This window comes from Hyposmocoma kahamanoa, unplaced genomic scaffold, assembly GCF_003589595.1.
Source record: "Hyposmocoma kahamanoa isolate Upper Pololo Valley unplaced genomic scaffold, ASM358959v1 87, whole genome shotgun sequence".
NCBI classification, from domain to species: domain Eukaryota; kingdom Metazoa; phylum Arthropoda; class Insecta; order Lepidoptera; family Cosmopterigidae; genus Hyposmocoma; species Hyposmocoma kahamanoa.
In genome coordinates, this window is record NW_020654422.1 from 18,874,234 (window position 1) to 18,886,521 (window position 12,288).

Below are 12,288 nucleotides of genomic sequence, written 5' to 3' on the forward strand. Positions count from 1 at the left end.
CGTGTTCCTCAACCAGATATTGGCGAAATCATCGATCACTTCGATGGGGCCATAACATTCAAAAGAAGATCTACTACACAAACGAGAATTCAAAAGTAATGAATAAAATATTCAAATTATAGTAAAAAAAAAGTATTATGTTTTAAGCCTTTATTGAGTTACTCATATTACAAACTTCAGTCTTTTCGCTGAAACTTGGGCCAGGCGTGCGAGGTTCTTGTAGCAATCCAGCTAGCTTTAGAGCTGTGGATAATTTAAAACTACCGTCATCTTTCCTCACGCAACGGCCCGTAGCTTTAGTTTTATAAACTCTTTTTTTAGAATCATTTATGTGTTGTCGTAACACATGTGCTTCCAGCTTCGCCTGTGAAAAATACAAATTAATAACTACACCAAAACCCTAAAACCCAAAGCCAAGTAATAGAATTGATAAAATACAATATGTACCTTAGTTGATAACTGAGCATTACAAATATCACACTCATGAAGTAACCTTGCGTGCTTGATTGCAATATGCTGTTTTAAGTTGCTATTTCTTGAATAAAATCTGTGAAAAATGCAGTCATACATTGTATTATCATCATATACTTGATTTAATACAATAGAAATTCTCCAACAATTCAAGGCCTAACAATCAAAATACTAAACTAAACATTCTCTATAAACATTTCAAAAATTTAATGCACATTTCTCCAACTCTTCACCTGTTACAATTTTCATACGGGCAAGAGAATATTTTGGGCACATTGTGAATTTTAATATGGCGAACAAGGTGTCCCCTTTGCTTGAAACTTCGAGCACATTCATTGCAGATGTATTCTGAAAAAAATTAAAAAATACATCACTGGAACTTAGTAACTTTGAAACCGTAAAATGATGTTTGAAGGATATTTTTTTAATTCAGCTAGTGTTGGTTACATGTTTTTCAGTATGAAATGCCTTTGATTTATTGAACTATGATTTGTGGGGACTCATTGGTTTTGTATTCAAGACAGTAATAACTTTAATTAAAAAAAACTTCATACCATTTCCACCATGTTCCAATTTCATATGTTTCTGTAATCTGGACCACTGTTTAATTTTGAATGGACATTTTGGGCAGCTATGAGTTCTGTGGGATCTCAGATGTTTCTTTTTCTCTAACAGGCTAATAAACTCTGCTGAACATAATTCACAGCTGTAAGTCAGAAATAGATTAATATTAATATGGGGAAGAATATCAAACCATTTACCATTTTACCATTATGTCTCATAATTCTATTTTCTTTTATATAAAAGGTGTTGTCATTACCAGAAAGATTTTATGCCAGTATGCTGGTACATATGAGCAGTGAGCATGTGTTTTTTGGGGAAGTCCAATTTGCAGGTGTCACATGAGAACGGGATTTTCAAATTGTGCTGTATCTTTATGTGTCTCTTCAGGTTTTGACGATTCGAATAGATCTTAAAGCAGGTGGGACATCTGGAATTAAAACAGCTGTTACTTACTACACCGTACCGCCAATTGGTATGTAGTAGTGGCTACCCAGAGTGCACAAAAGTGGCCTCCTCACAAGACATACCTTTACTTTTTTAATTTATAATATCTAGTGACAGGACTAACAAGTCGTGCGCATGATGGTAAACTACATGCCTGTCCATGACAGTTGCAGTGCCACACAAAGGTTTAAATGGCAAAATATCTGAGGGGCACTGCCACTGCGCCTGTCACCCTGAGACATTTGTTGACAAATTGTTTCCTGTACATCTGAGGCACTCCAGACAACCATCAGCAGGTGCCATTGTTAGACAACTAGCAAATCCTTTCGTCATGATGGGAAGCATTATCTACCGTTATATGCCATTGATACGATAAGTAGAAAGCCTACTCAAAATAACTCGAATGGTATGTTAGAAACACCAGAATATATAAATATATTTTACATATTACCTGTTAATTTCATCCTTATCTAGTTTTTGATGCGCTGTATTTAGATGTCGGTCTAGATGGCTTTTGTTTGTATATGCTTTAGAGCAATTTGCATTTGGGCAAACAAATGCTTTCTGAAAGTGGAACATTATTATTAGGAACATAACAACGTATTTTACACAAGAAAGTATTTTACTCTAATAAAAGACATGATTCGTTCGTACTTACAATGTTATCATGCACCAACAGATGTTGGGCTAGTCTATACGGTCTACTGAACGAGACTCCACAACCCTCATGTGGGCAACGATGAGTTTTCTTTTCCGCCATAGTTAAATGGAATCTACCGAATACACTTTGAGTTTCTTCCTATCATAAAAACATGTATAGTATAAATAAAATTCACAAGAAAAGAACTACAATTAATTGAACGAGAAACCATACTTAAAAATAACCTCAAATTATAAAACCCGCGTCACATGAACTTTTTTTTTTAATTTCTCTCATTTATTTGGGTAGGCAGAGGTTTCACTATACAGCCTCTTCATAATTGATTGGCAAGATTTTGATTTTTTACATATTCGGATACAATATAAGTCTGTTTTAATGTTTTAATTTATTGTTCTCTGGCACTTATTTTACTTTGTCAATTTAGGCTCGTTCGTTTCGAAGAAGCATTCTCAGCGTTAAAAATTATAATATTTTAACTCACGCTCTATACTATTTTTAAGACTTGGGTATAGCACATTATATTTACATTGCTTAAATATTCACAGACAGGATTGACAAATGACATAAATAATGTATGTAATACAAATAAATCAGTAAAAAAAATAAGAAAAAATATGAAACTTATTGTCAAGAGCAACTAAAACTAAAACGAACGACCCTTTCCATCTGTCGCTGAAGTTTTGTGTTGCTTCTTTGGAAGTTAACTTTTTATTGTAATTATTGAGAAACAGTTCTTCACATTCAGAAGATACATCGTCGGTACTGCAGTTAAAGTAGATAGGAAAGTGCATTCAGAAGGTGGAATGGGAAAATCGACGCAAGTTGATGGCGATAACAACCCAACTTCGCCCGAGTCTGATCCTGCTAAGTTGTTGGAAGCTGCTTTGCTACAGATGGACGGGATCATAGCCGGTAAGTGTGACTTATGTCACATATTTATTTTCTGTAAGCCTATGGGAATACTTTATTCGTATTATAAAACGGGAAACATTCACTTTAGTGCTACATGCTTCACTGGTTATCTGGGTCTTTATTTCCTCACATCGATGGTTTCCTCGTTTGTCTTCTGAGATTACGTTCACTTGCGTTCCAATTTTGAATTGTAAATGAACTGTATCAGTGATTTGTCTAAATCTATATTGAAATAAAAATTTTAGAAATGCTTATCTTAGGTGAGTAAGATCCCAAAATCGATTGTTTACTTAGTGTTTTATGTAATGCTTGTACATTGTCTTTATACATAATCGTCCTGTGCTGTGTTTGTATGATATATTCATTTAATGTATGTATGAAAAAATACTCACATAATTCCTCTAATTTAGTTATTGTCTTATGTCATGAGTTTCCTTTTATGTCACATTCGAAATTTGACCATGTTATGTTACAACAGTTAAGGCCAAATGCTAATTTTATTACAATGTCTTTGATAAATTCGATTGATGACCTAATTTGATATCTTGATTTAGTTTGAAATAGATAAACAAGTAAAAATGGTCTTAATAGATTACAGGTCGACTAATTGTAATTGTAACCAGTTGAACAGGTATCAAAAAGCAAGAATAACAAGCGTAAAAGAAGTGAAAAGTTTATGGTGTGATCTCAATAATGCCATGAACTTAAATGTAATGTCTACTATATTTATTTCAGTATTTGATGATAAACAAAATTAAATACAAGGCATGGCTACTGCCAAAGTTAAATCTGTTATAATTGACATTTAGTGAAATTCAATACATTCAGTATATACAGTTGAACTCCATTGAGTTACCAAAATATCTAAAATATTATTTTACACATTTACATATTTATTTATACACATTTCGAAACCTCCTATGAGCACTAACGCTAACTTACTTTTTTTGGACCTGTTCTGTTTTTGTTTTGTTTTTTATTTTTTTCGCAAAATTTCCTTTTTTGTTTTTTTTTTAATTTTCACAAAATTCAGATAGCATAATATTAGTAAATATGGCTGTTTACAAAAATAATAGAAAATCGTTAAAAAATAAAGTTGGTGTAGTGTTCATTGGAGGTATCGATTTGGTAAGATGTACAGAATAGACAAAATAATATTAAGCAAATAAATATTAAACCTGTTAATTACAAATATTTACATGTAAAAAAGAAATTTTTATTAAAATTTGTAAGAAAAACAATTTATTATACTACAGGAAACAGGAAAAGGCATACAGGAAAACAAATAAAAATATTAGCAATCATTCGAAGTAAACAATCTCTCCAATATTTACTGACATCAATCAAACTTTATGTAGGGTGGGTACAGTTGTACACATAACTTTTATGCTTCATACTTACACATTGTTTTCTATTTAGATGTGTTGAGTATCTTGTACAAATAATGTTAGATATGTAAAAATGAGGGAAGTGGTGCTGATAGTAATTTATGGGGTGTATTGGCGGGAAGCGCCGTTTTCTTACGCAGACAAGGGGTGTGATTCGCGGGAGGGTGTAAACTGTTGAGTGAGGGGCGCGTGTGGGCGCCAGTCCGTCGCCGTTCGCCGCGCTGCCTGCCGCGATCACGTCTGACGGCCGAGCGCGCACGCGTGACACGCTCGCGTATTTCGTTGCCCACACTTGGTTCTAGTATCCTAGTAACTAGCGCGTAAAGCTCCCCACTCTAGTGTCCGTTAATTGACCTATTTATAAACATTAAAATTATTACATTTAGGTTTTTTACGGTTTGATGAAAATAAAAGTGCAAGCCCAATTTTTATGACCGCTAATTTTGTACGTAGTAATTTATTTATTAAAAGACGTCACTTAATTTAAGCACGCTCACGCGTGTCAATAAAAACTGTCTGCACTGCACTTAGAAAATAATTTTATATTTTTCTCCAGGTTTAATTGAGATTTATAATCGATTTCAAAATTAAACATAGTAATTTACAAAATTGGCTCTATAATTTTAATGGACATATCATGTGCTTTGACAAAGCTCGAAGCGAAAATTCAACTTTTTCGTGCATTCATAATATTGTAATAAATAAGGGATTACTTCTAACGCGTGCTCTATAAATGCATTATGTATGTGCAAGTGTAACAAATATTTAATTGTGAACCAATGAATGAATTAAATGACCTGTTTCGGAGATAGTTACGCCTTTTTGACCGATTTTTGCGATCGGAAATCTTTAATATTCAAATTTCAAAAGAAATATTTTTGTCGGTCATATTACACAGCAGATACTTTCCTCTTAAATTAATAAACATCTGAATGAACAAGGACTGTAATCTTAGTCGGGTTGCGTCAAGTAAGATTACATTTTTGAGGCATCGCTTATCGCGGGCGCTCTCATTCTTCAAATATTTGTTTCTATTTAACGCCTTACGCTAATTCTAGTCTTTCTCATTGCAAAGCGAAGCTCTTATATTTTGGATAATGTGTGGCGGCCGGTCTCCTTGGGTTATGACGCCTCCTGCGCTGGTTTTAATTTATATTATTTGTAGTTTCCAAAATGGCGAATTTTCTCCTGTATTGATTAACTTTTTTTTGCGATATGATATAATATAATCCTCCAAAGATAACATTCCCCACGAAAAATGTCAGATAATTAAATGATTGAAGAAAAAATCAAATTTAAGATCTGACAGAATGGCTAATTAAGACGCCTTAGCATGTTCTGGAGAACGAAAAAATGTACTACTATTGGTTTCTTTACGCCTAGTAAAATGGATAACTGCTTTGCGGGCCCCATCGTACCACTAAAAACGAACCACTGGTAGTGCGGTGGGTATTTTTTGAATCCCTATCGTACTATCTTAGAGATGCCTTGCTTAATTTAGTAGGCTAAGCAGTATATTTTATGTAGAGCGAGGCAATTTTATTATTTATGCCACACCGCTTCCCATTAATCTATTAAACGTATTTCAATCATTTATTATCGCTTAGGAAAAGCCCTTTCGCAGTAAAAAGTAATATTGATGCCCAAAGATAACTCGAAATTTTTTTGCTACGCCGCCGCTTTCGAATAACAAATGAGGTTACGTTTCCAACTTGGCCATTCGTCTGACAAGTTTCATTTATTTTTCCGCCTGCGAGAACTGTTCCAGTTTTGTAATTACTATTCGAGCTTTGTATGAATTTGTTTGTCCGTACAAGTCCGTACGTAGGGTGCGGAAACGTGAACGTTCAACAGGTATTTTTCACTCAGCATTCTCGTCATTCGCCTGTCTAACCCCTGTCGCAACCCCGAAGAGCTCTGGGTAATCTCTACGATCTATATATTTTTATCACATAAGGCTCCAATATTTGGCCGTACATTTATTTCTAAATGTTTTCTGTTACAATCATATCACGTAGCCAAGTTTCCAGATACGTTACTTTCGCAATTTCCACCACTGCGAAGAAGTTAACAGAGATGAAAGGTGTTGATTAACGCACACATCTTTTTTGTTATTAGACCATCCCTTACTTCGTTTAATTTTCTGCTAATTTCTTAATTTAAATCTATCGTTCATGAGTTAGGGCGCCTTCAAATTAAACGCTTGTACGAGCACTGCAGTGGCGCGTGTAGCGCTGCAGCCGCGTCACTACTAATTTTCATAAAAGTCAAAGTCAAATAATAATTTATTCCATACGTAAAATAAATTTACACGTGAAAACGTCACATTTAAGCTACTGCTCGTTCACTACGCTGACTTCCCTGATATGAACGAGCAAAAAACTCTAGGGATTGCTCTTTTCAAGTAACCTTAAATGCTATGGAATACACTTTGAATCAAATTTGTGTGGAATCTAGAGCCGTCTCGTCTTTCCGATATCCGTCAATACAATATTTAGAATCGCAGCTGCAGCGCCACAGTCGCGTCACGCCACGCGCGCGCCTCTCTTGCAGACTAGATTAGAGACGGAAAAAACTGCTTATTAATTTGAAACGTTCAAACGTTGTGCTACTTTAAATAAGCGTTCTTAAAAAAAGCCCTTTTCATTTACACACTTTTTAGTTCGAAGCTTACAAAATCGTTTTGAGAAACGTTTTAAGCGCATAGACTTTTTATTAAAAAAGCTTGCGACATAGTGTTGACAACAAAAGGCAAGAGTATCCCACTAAATGTTATAGGATACGTAAGTTTATTCGTAAAACACGAGTATTATTTTCATTTATAACATTCACATTGATGAACTAATTTGTTTAGGAAACATAGATGGCGAGACTTGAAAACGCTAGTGAGACATAGTGTTGGGTCCATAACCCTGTAAACTTACACTTTTTGATAATTTACGCCTTTTAAATCTTCAAGTCTGCGTCTAATTAGTCGTTCTAAGTATCCCCTTCGCTAACCAGCGCTACAGTACTTATTTGGCAGTAATTGCTTAGGGTGGACAGACCCGTACAGTAGTAGGGGGTCTACTCCCGTAATCGAGGTTACATTCTCGATGACTCCCGTACTCCGGCTGACGCGATGTAAAAAATTAAAATGTCGAGTTGAACTGAGCAACGCTTACCTACGCTTAAAATGATGAGCGTGCTTATATTAAAAAGCGAACTTTCTGAAGTGCTTTTTGTTTAAACGCTCACTTCTAGACTAGACTTGTGCTTGATCGGACCTTAGAGGGAGCGATCTTAGTTAGTTCAATCGGTCAACTGAACGAGATCGGTCTTCTAATTCATTTAGTTCATCTAGTTCCTTAGTTAGTTAGTTCGTCTTGTCTTTGCTCGGACATTGAACGAATGCTCCGTACTAGTAATTTTATTCACATGAACTACTACGGACTTCTAGTATTATACATTGTACTAAATATTTAAAAATACAATTTGTATGGAATCGGTACTGTTTAATTTTCCTTCATATTTTACAGGTTTAAAGACTGTCTTTCTAACAAAATATCGTTTTTTTTACAAAATAAGAATTTTAGTAGAATGGTGTGTTTAAAAATCAATATTTAGGTACAACTGTTTCATATACTCGTACACGTAAGTTGATATTATACATACAGATACCTACCACACCTACCAAAAAATATTACTTTTTTACAAGCTTGTATATATACACAATGTAAATACGTATTAGAGACTTACAACGAGCTGGCAACGTTCAATCGTGCATCCCATTCGAACTTTTGCCAAAAGTAGTGAAAGATCGCTATTTGTCCCGCTCGCACCGTTCCTACTGAATAAAAGACAGGTGAACTATCAACGCAGACAGTTCCTAGTTCGTACTGAACTAAAAAGAACGATGAACTATTAAAACCGTCCAAGCCGAACTAGTTCATGTCGGTCAGTGTCGGGAATATATTCCTAATAGTTCGTAGTTCATGAACTATACAAGCCTATTCTAGACTAGATATTGTATGAAAATTAGTAGCGCCACAGACGCGCCACTGCAGCGGTTCTGCAGAAGCGTTAATTTGAAGGCATCAGAGCTCTGTCAAGTTAATTTGAGTAAACAATAACAGTCGTGTCGAAATCCAAACGCTTCGGTTTTTGAAAGTGTTATGTGAGCGAGATGCCGGGGTGTTGGCACTTGCCCGAGCACGTGACGCGGTGGTGGCTAGTGGACATCTGCAGTCAACGTCTCTTCGGGGAACCCGATACTGCCGACTCGCAAATACCACAGCGTATGTTCCTAAAATTATTATTTTTTATTATAAACGTCATTTTCAATTTCCTAAACGTTCAACTTCCTAAAGTCATTATTTTTTATTATAAACGTCATTATTAACTATCTAAAGTTCTTCCAGAATAGAGCGAATAAGAAAGAAAAGAAAGAAGAATAAAAATAATATTTATTTTTTCTCATTTCCTTATAAGTAATATAAACTAAATCTGAATATTAATATTGAGAGCCAAAATGGTCAGTCACCACTCAGCATTTATCAGGTTGTCCATGCAAAACAACTCAACGCTGCCATTATGTGGGTACCGAGGAAGGGCAGACGCCACCGACAATCAACAACATGAAAATAAAACACTTAACAGAAGAAAAAATATAATATTTAAATACACCTTAAATTTCGTAGAAAATAATAATGATATTATTATTTTATATAAAAAATATTATTTAATAAACAATGATAATACACACCTTACAGCTGTTATTTAATTTCGGTCTGTCAATAGTTGCGGTGTTAGTTGTTAAATGCAGTGTTCTATTTCTATGACAGGCCATGGCAGAATATCAGCGAGGATATGTAATTAGCATAGTCAAGCTGAGCCATGGACCTTTTTGACATGCCTTTTTTGTTTTTTTTTTGTATTTATGAACGAATTCTTTAATATTTTATAATTGTTTATATTTTATAATGTATTTTGCATGAGCGAAACCGGATTCATCCCCTAGTTTGCCATCCCTAGAGGTGGACTATTTTATTCAAATTTAAATGGGAGTATATGGATATGGAGGTACCTTCTTTCCAGCAAAAAAAGTATCATCAAAATTAGTTCACAAAAAAAACATACAGTCGAATTTAGGACCTCCTCATTTTTTTGAAGTCGATTAAAAAGTAGTAATCTTGGGACCCTAAAATCTGTCGATCTTTGTAGCTCGATCGCTCTATGTACGTACCATATCTACAGACCATTATTATGAAGGGTAAAATGATGAAGATTTTTTCCTTTTTTTGTGCTCGGAGGAAAGGCGTCATTGTTCCTGGGCGGATGCAATTCTCTCGGTCCTGCGCAATTTGCGCGAGTGGAGTCATTTCGATGAAACTCCAACTGTGTCGGTTAATGAATGAGGTGGCCTATTTTCACACTTTATTATTATCTAATCGCTATATCAATGCCCTTTATAATAAAAAATAATAGCACTGAGGTTATAATACTTATGAATGCGAAATCTAAAAGACATAATTATACATAGTTCTTAATGGTTCTTACACATAGAAAATGAAACAATTTTTTTCGGATTTAAATTCATGTAACTATTGTAACTGTCAAATTCCTTTTTTCGATTTAAATAGGAAAGGGACATTATAAATGTTGATGATAAAATTCAATTAGAACTGAATCCCATTCAGCCTTAAATAAAAGCGTGCAAAATAATATTAAACAATTGAACAACATATTACTAAATAAAATTAACTGATACCTGTATCACACTATGTATGTACACTATTATGATATATCCTGATATATCTTAATAGTGGATGTCATAATTTAAAGATAAAAGAATGTATGCATCAATCAATTAGTCTAATTATATTTCGTAAAATCGTCAACTGAGTGGAACAAAATGTTCTAAAAGCTACCTGCGCAATTCTTTTTTAAAACTGATCAATGGTAGGGGCTTAAGGCGATGGTAGGTATATGATTAAAATTTTTCCATACAACATAAGACTTATTTTGAAGCGTTTTGTCCTTGGTATTGTAACTTTTAACTGCCTCTGTGGCCGAACGGTTGCCATGCCGGACTGCCACGCAGAGGTCCCGGGTTCGATTCCCGCGCCGGGAGAAATGTTTGTATGGTTCACATTTATTGATCTCGTGAGTTTGGGTGTAATTTGTGGTTGTCTATGTGTGTGTCCATAGAACCCGCGACACAGGGTTTCCCTAGTGCGGGGCTATGTGGAGTGTGTGTGTGTGTTTAAAATTTATTTTTAATAATTTGTAATAAGATTCCTTACCACACAAACCGTGCTTGTCACAACTCATGTAGTCAAGTAATTTATAAATTCATATCATAATTAATTCAATACTCAACATAAAATGAACATCAAAACTATCAGTAATTAAGATTGTACACGTACGTGCAGCGCGTACAGTCCAAAAACAGCAATGCAATCTGACGGTGGAACCGAAATAATTATGTTAAGGACATTCTGTTTACATAATATTACATAGTTTCGCATTTCAAAAATACAAAATCCGTCTTTACCAATTAATAATTATTGTAATATCACACGATATTCTTATTCCCGCATGGTTGCACTCCAATGAATTCGAGTCGCAAAGAATTGTAGCAGATTGAATATGCGTTACACATGTTATCAATTTACTTCCGTAACTTAACACCTGCGTTTGACATTTGTTTCTATTGGTGCATGAAATGCAGTTCTTGCGGTAACGAGAATTTGTTGCTTATTGGATAATCACTTTATAAAACATAGAGTCCGTTTGTTTTTTTTAAATAATAAGATCAAAATCTTATTATTTAAACTACTTTAAACAACTGCTTTTTATATCGTTTACCAATTTACATGTTAAGCTGTAGTTCGTGTCTAGAGATGGGTCATGGATAAATATCATTGGGATAAATACTCAGGATAAATATCTATTTTTACTCCAATATTTTTAATCGTGGTGTATTATTTATATTTAGTAAAACAAAATATATTTTTGAAACACTTTGTGTACCTGCACAATTATAAACATTTATTTTTTATATCATGTGTTTTAATTAGTAGATTTTGGGTGTGAAATGTGAAAGAGAATCCTTAGGCTATTTCAAGTCCAAACAAGACTTAATTTAGTACGCAGTAGACCCCAAGACCATAAAGTTGGGTCGTACTTTATTAACGTAGGATAGGTCAGCTCAAGGGTTACAGTTCATTTGATAACTTTCTGTCAATCGAATTTTCTATACCCCTCGACTCGAAAAACGTAGGTACTAAAACAGTATAACATAACAATAACATAAAAGAATGGCAAAAACTTAATTATTTAATAAAAAATGAATTCTAATGAATTTTATTATAAAAAAACACAAAAATAATTATCCCTGTTTTAGGATAAATACTCAATAAAAACCATAAAACGGATATTTATCCTTAGACGGATATTTATCGGGTAAAAACCCATTTCTATTCGTGTCGAATTCGTGCCGGTGCGGTATTGAGTTATTCCACAGTTGAGAAAGTTTGCTTTTGAAAGCTGAATACACTTCTGAATATAATAATATCTGGGCCTATTAAACGTAATGTTTGCAGCAACAATTTTAAGTAACGAGTTAATCATGTTGTGGTTAACTTAATCAAGAAGTGTAATCGATTCCACCAGATGAGATATAGAGGATAAGTATTGTCAAATGTTGAAAGAGGATACTGAGACGTCTGTAACACTGGTTATACTTAGCTCACGAGTCAGGGATCTAAGTACTCTGTTGTAACTACGTACTTCAGTAAGTACGTACTTCAGTTAAGACTTATTTATGATAGACAGGAGTTAGGAGTCTGATGGACAAATTACTTA

The 12,288-nt window shown here is 34.3% G+C and overlaps 1 protein-coding gene across 1 annotated transcript; it reads right to left on the bottom strand.

Moving 5' to 3' along the window:
• Positions 1-142: 142 nt before the first annotated feature.
• Positions 143-2,388, bottom strand: LOC113235411 (gastrula zinc finger protein XlCGF8.2DB-like). The gene is made up of 7 exons (XM_026471090.1): positions 2,138-2,388; positions 1,931-2,043; positions 1,292-1,462; positions 1,026-1,177; positions 705-819; positions 448-547; positions 143-364 (listed from the first exon to the last, which is right to left on the bottom strand). Exons 1-7 carry the CDS (start codon positions 2,237-2,239, stop codon positions 143-145), a joined length of 975 nt encoding a protein of 324 aa, XP_026326875.1. The 5' UTR covers positions 2,240-2,388.
• Between the last annotated feature and the right edge of the window lie 9,900 nt (positions 2,389-12,288).